Source organism: Chelonoidis abingdonii, chromosome 4 (assembly GCF_003597395.2).
Source record: "Chelonoidis abingdonii isolate Lonesome George chromosome 4, CheloAbing_2.0, whole genome shotgun sequence".
Classification (NCBI taxonomy): Eukaryota; Metazoa; Chordata; order Testudines; family Testudinidae; genus Chelonoidis; species Chelonoidis abingdonii.
In genome coordinates this window covers 134,765,911-134,771,910 of record NC_133772.1, presented here as the reverse complement: position 1 = coordinate 134,771,910, position 6,000 = coordinate 134,765,911, and the positions used below count along the sequence as shown (strand labels likewise).

At 39.3% G+C, this 6,000-nt stretch overlaps 1 protein-coding gene across 1 annotated transcript in view; it reads right to left on the bottom strand.

Annotated features, from left to right (window-relative positions):
- Positions 1-6,000, bottom strand: part of KIF26A (kinesin family member 26A) — a 140,824-nt gene that overhangs the window by 19,385 nt on the left and 115,439 nt on the right. The window contains exons 6-10 of the mRNA XM_032771622.1: positions 4,346-4,555; positions 2,038-2,131; positions 1,299-1,561; positions 879-1,062; positions 412-571 (exon numbers count right to left, since the gene is read on the bottom strand). Coding sequence (XP_032627513.1) covers positions 412-571; positions 879-1,062; positions 1,299-1,561; positions 2,038-2,131; positions 4,346-4,555 — 911 coding nt within the window. The remainder of the gene's footprint in view (positions 1-411; positions 572-878; positions 1,063-1,298; positions 1,562-2,037; positions 2,132-4,345; positions 4,556-6,000) is intronic.

Here is a 6,000-nt window from a genome sequence, read left to right as displayed (position 1 = left end):
AATGAAAAAAAAAAAAAAAAAAAAAAAAAAAAACAGGGAAATAAAATGTCTCCTGCTTTTCAACAAGCTGGCCAAAATTTTTCAAAGTTTCAACATTTCAGAAAAAAAGAAAAATATTTCTGCAATTTTTTCAAACTGGACACATACCCTTCATCCAACTTAGGTATATGCCACAATGCATATGATTTTTCAGACCACTGTGCATACCAATAACACATTTGGGACTCTAAAATATATTACATGAACATAAATGTCATAAACACTGCACTAGAGGCCAGATATATGTTGCCATATATGTGACAGGCAAGCTTCCATTCACATGAGTGCAATAAATTATATCACGGGCCTGCTAATCTATTTGCAAGATAAAACTAGCTATATTTAAGGCAATGTACACAGTAATTTACTTACTTGTATGGTACATGTTTAGCACCATTAATTAAGGCCAAAATTACATTGCCCAAGGCAGTCAGAGACAGGCACAGGGAACCTCCCCCATCTCGGCTCTTGCTCAGCACTTTTTCACAGCTTCCCAGATCAATGAGATGCAAACGGCTCCGTCCTCCGGACACTAAAACAACGAGGACAACAACATTTATACACACATTCACCTGAGCAAAAGGACTCTCATCCGATTAGATATGCAGAATTTATTCAAATAACAGAAATAATTAATGCAGCATGGGGTAATACCTGAATTAAATATTAATGGCGCTACATGTGAATTGAACAAAGGAGATATTAGCCACCTCTACTACAGTTTGTGTCGGTTCTCAACTGCTTGCAGGGGGGGCTTCTTTTTTAGTATACTGCACATTATTTTTAATCTAAATTTAAAACTAAATAAATAAATCCAATTTGGAAGTGACTGATCTTACTTCCTCCTTTGCCACTCTTCTCCATGCGATACTGGTAAATGTGAAGAGTGAAGAGCATATGTGAATTCCTCCTGTCTTCTTCATCACACTCGGGTTTACTGGTACTTCTGGCAGCAATTGCAGCATCAAGGAAAAAGGCAGCTTTCTCTGCTGTCGGAGCCCTAAGCTCACTTTGGTTTTGAAGCTTGAATATAAACAAAAAAATGGCTAATTAAGGCAGGGGTGAATGTTTTTTGCTGATCATACTAAGTCTCTAGGGCGATAAGAGAAACAAATATGTACACCATGGGAGCAGGGATTATATATTAAAGACAATAAAATTTTTTACCATCTTAAAAATTATCATCATTGTCAGATAAAAGCAAATAAAAAGCAGAGGAAAGTCAGGCTCAAAAGCCTATGATGCAATATCCATTATACCTGGGTTCCACATATTGGATCCTCTCTCAAATAAACCCCTGGAGACTGACCATCCTGAAGGCTGCCAGTGGCTACTTCAGCTAACAAATCCTTAAGGTTTTCATCTTTGCCACTGATCTCCACGGCAGATACTCTAATAGAGAAACGAGTCCCAGTTTTTTCTTTGCGTTCATTGATTAACTTGAAGAGCCAAGAAATTGCACAGGGGATAATACCAAGGCTTTGTGTGGAGTTATCTTTGCCGATCATGGTATAAGATTTACCTATAAAGGAAAGGAAAATATAAACTTATCTTTCAAGCATAAAACAGTTTCTTCTTATGCAGCTGCCAATTTACATTATATGCCATGTGCTGTACAGATAGCTGGGGATACCAAATGCAAAAATGATTTGTATATATTTAATTATTAATCAAGTAGTCTTTATTCAATTAATTTTACCATTTTTGTAACTCAAACCCAAAGCAAATTAATTTTTAAAAGTATCTCTGATCTTTTGCTTTTCAACATAACATGCCTCTAAAAGCTTGTTTCTACATAAGCTAATCTGATGTTACATTTTACCTTTTCAAATTAGAATTTAAGATCCCACTGTAGAAATAAACCATGATAAGTTTGCAAAGCTAATTAAAAAGAAATTCTAATCTATTCGTATACTCCAGATTTATTGTTCCAGAAGCTGACAGTATGTAATTACCAGACTGACAAAGTAATTAACTGTAATGAATTTGGGAGCTCACCAAGCTTGACATGACCAAAGCAAAATATGCAACCATCTGCACCATTCACAACAGACTGGATTACTTCTGATACTGTTCCAGAGCATACCTCAGCCTGAAAGAAAAATTGGAGATAAATAAATTACACAATACACTCTTTACTTCTCTCCTATGTGAAAAGAATTATTCAATATTTCTGAGGCATAACACTTTTGCCCATTTTTATGGCATTTTTTCTCCTATTTTAGTAACTATGTTCCATTTTTAAAAAATAAAAGCTGCTATAACAGTCTAAAATAGTTTGCTATTCTATTCTACCAATTCCCTTGGAATATCAATTCTATGACTAATGTAGCAATTGAACACTATCTAACCAAGCTTGCTCCTGGTATAATAGCTTAGCCAAGGGTCTTCAGTAATAGTAACCGCTTCAGTGAAATAAAGCTAGCCAAAGACTGCTTGTAGAAATTAAAAAGTCATTCATACTGGAGAAAATGCATTGAAGATCCCTGAATAAGAATTTTTAAGTATCTGATTTTCATTTACTATGGAAACAATAATATAATTGGTAAAGGGAATTCACTAAATTCCTCAAGTGTACTAATAACTGTTTATCAGTGTATATAAGGATTTGAAATATGTGCCATGATTTATTAAATATAGCAACTAATGGTATAAATATATAAGGTCATACACTAATGAACAATGAACATGGATACATGCCAGTAAGTCAGTCCCTCGCAATGATACTGCAGATGGAAGTTGGCCACTCTGATTCTAGCCACCTTGAAACAGCAGAGAAATGCCACCTCAAAGGCCCTCCAAGAGAGTGTTGAAGAGTGTGGCCCCGAGATCACAGTGAAATCCTGTCCCAACTGAAGACAATGGGAGTTTTGCCATTGACTTTAGTCAGGCCAAAATGTTACCTCATCTCCTTTTCGTACTGCATGTGCAGCACCCAACCCATCAGTAGCTGCTGTGCACAGCCAAGTACGCAGATTATTGCAACTCTCAGTACAAACAGACTATACTGGTCACTAGGATTGCACTATTGGTGCATTTGCAATTGCCCTGTGCATCTATTTGAGTAAGTAGTTACACCTTTTTCTCTGCACTTGCTAGACATTAGGACCACCATATGCATAGTCACTTGTCCAACACTGGAGATAAAAAGGATGAAAAATGTTTTTTAGACAAAATTTGTCTTGTTCATTCAAGTTGTAAAGTGACACTCTCAACATGAATTACTTGGAGTTCCATAAAACTGAATTTTCTCCTGAGAATTATGTAAAGGTTGGGCTATGTCCAGATTTTTTTTTCAATCCTTTGTTTTAAAGCTGCTATAAGTGTTTTTTCTGCACCTGCTGGTAGTCTTGACTACAACCTCACCAAACATATCCCCTTTCCCAGGGCCAGCTCCAGGGCTTTTGCCGCCCTAAGCAGCAAAAAGAAAAAAAGAAGAAATCGTGATCTGCAGCTCTACCGCCGCCGCATCATTCTTCAGCTGCAATTCAGCAGCGGGTCCCTCACTCCCTCTTGGAGAGAAGGACCAGCCTCCGAATTGCCGCCGAAGACCCGGACGTGCCAACCCCCACCACTGGCCACCCCAAGCAGTGCTTGCTGGGCTGGTGCCTGGAGCCGGCCCTGCCCTTTCCTTCTGTCCATGTCTGCCTGCTGCCTGTTCAGTTTCAGCTCTACTGCTGTTATTGTGCATAAGCACAGGCCTTGCAGAGCCTGGAGAAGGGCGTGCAGGATCAACAAAACAGTGAAACTGACTATTCAAGAAGTGATGGCAAATGTGAAACATAAACCTGAAAAAGGTGAGAAAAATAAAACTCTTCCCTGCTCTCTTTCAATTATAGTAATCTTATGCGGTTAGTTGTAATCATTGTCCCAACTCAGCAAAGCACTAAACTTCAGGCACATGGTTAAATCTGACCCTAGGTAGCAAAGCACTGAAGTCAATGGGGCTGTACTCCTAATCTTATTGATTTAAAGGGGGTTACAACATAGTCAGTTAAAAATGTAAATTTCACATCAACTGTGCCTTTAAGCAGCACTAAAAATACAGGGAAAGTATTCATTCAGCAAATTTATCTCCCTGGATATAGCTTCACTTCTGGGCTAAATTGAAACAGTGTGAGAGTTTACCCACTGTCTATAAATTGAAACAGTGTGAGAGTTTACCCACTGTCTATAAATTATCATGTTTTCCAAGGAATTATACTAACTCAAACAAAATTCCCCAGAAGCAATAAGGAACTCTTACATGAATTAAAATGGTGTGCCCACGGAAAGAGTTGCTAAGTAATATGCTTATCTCCAGTACCTGAGAAGCATCCTGAGGGAATACTGCATCAAAGGCAAACATCTTTGGGACAGCAACAGTTCCTCTCCTGTGACCTAAGTTGGATGGTCCACTTGCAGATGGATCGTAAAGAGTGATTTGCTTTTTTCGTGGATCTACCTTTAGAAAAGACATGGATTCAGACGTGTCATGTGGTCCTTGAGAGGGACAAATTCTCACCATCACCTTCACCTGCAAGTAGTTACAAGAAAAGTGACAGCTTTAGTTCCTACTTACAGCTAATGTAAACTATTCCCTGCTCCCCACACTTGTACATTTTTAACAGTTCTGTGACTCAGAAGGACTTCTCCATATTCTTAGGGTATGGCTGGTGTGGGTAGTGATCGATATATCAAGGATCGATGTATCGAATCTCATCTAGTGTAGACCAGGCCTAGTGTAGTGCAGACCCAGCCTTACTGCCAGATTTTCAGCACTGGCTTCCACTCTTGTGCCTGCAATAAATTTATTTTAAAAGAGTGCATTTTCACTTTACCATTTAGCTGTCTAATGATGGATCTCTTGACAAAGAGATCATGAACAGGATACAGAAAGCTTCTCAGTCATTAGGAAAGCTACGTAACAAAGTCCCGAAATTCCACAACATAACCCTCTCAACAAAAATCAAACTTTATAATGCTTTTGTGCTCACATCTCTCCTCTATGACAGTGAGACCTGGACACCATATAAATGGCATATCAAACAGCTAGAGGCCTTCCATATGCGGTCTCTGCGTGCCATTATGGGGATCTGCTGGCAGGACAAAATTACCAACCTGGAGGTTCTCCAAAAGTCAATGCCATAAGCATCGAGGCCACACTGATAAAAGCCCAACTACGCTGGGTCGGACACATCATTAGGATGTCTGAGTATCAACTCCATAGAAAAATTTTCTTTGGAGAATTGGCACAAGGACATCGGAATCAAGGCCACCTCAGAAAGCATTACAGGGACAGCATCAAAAACAGCACACATTTCGGTGCAATAAAACCAGATGATCTTGAGAAAGCTGCGTTAAATAGATCAGCATGGCAACACACAGCACTCAGAGCTTCTCAAGCCTTTGAAGAGGACAGAAATAATCGATTGTTAGCTGCAAGGGAAAAGCATCATACTACTGCTATAGTGATCAAGACAGTCACCAATTACTTTGTCTGCCCGATCTGCACGTGTGTCACGTTTGGACTTCAGAGTGACTCCAGAATCCATAAAAAGAGAGAGCATGAAAATATCATTGTCAAACCGACACACACACACACACACACCCCTGATTTGCAGGCACAATCAATGCTCAAGGAAAAATTGTATCCACAGAAAAGGAGAACGTGGCAAGGTCCTTTTGTAAATCAGGACCTTAATGTTCACAGACTTTGTGACCTAATATACTAACAAATCCTTCCTGAACCGCTGTTTGAATAAACCAAGAATGAAACAGGATGTAGTATGAAAGAAGTCCTGGGAGTTCTCACTTTCTCTCCTTCTAACCACTGACATATCTTAAGTCCAATTCCTCCAATACAAAAAAGTGCTGTTGCTGTAACCCACATGGCCAGATGCCTTTCGCAGCTATAACTCATTGCTACGGTCTTCACTGGTGGCCGGAATGGTTATTGTCGCAGCCCAGCTAGGACCACTT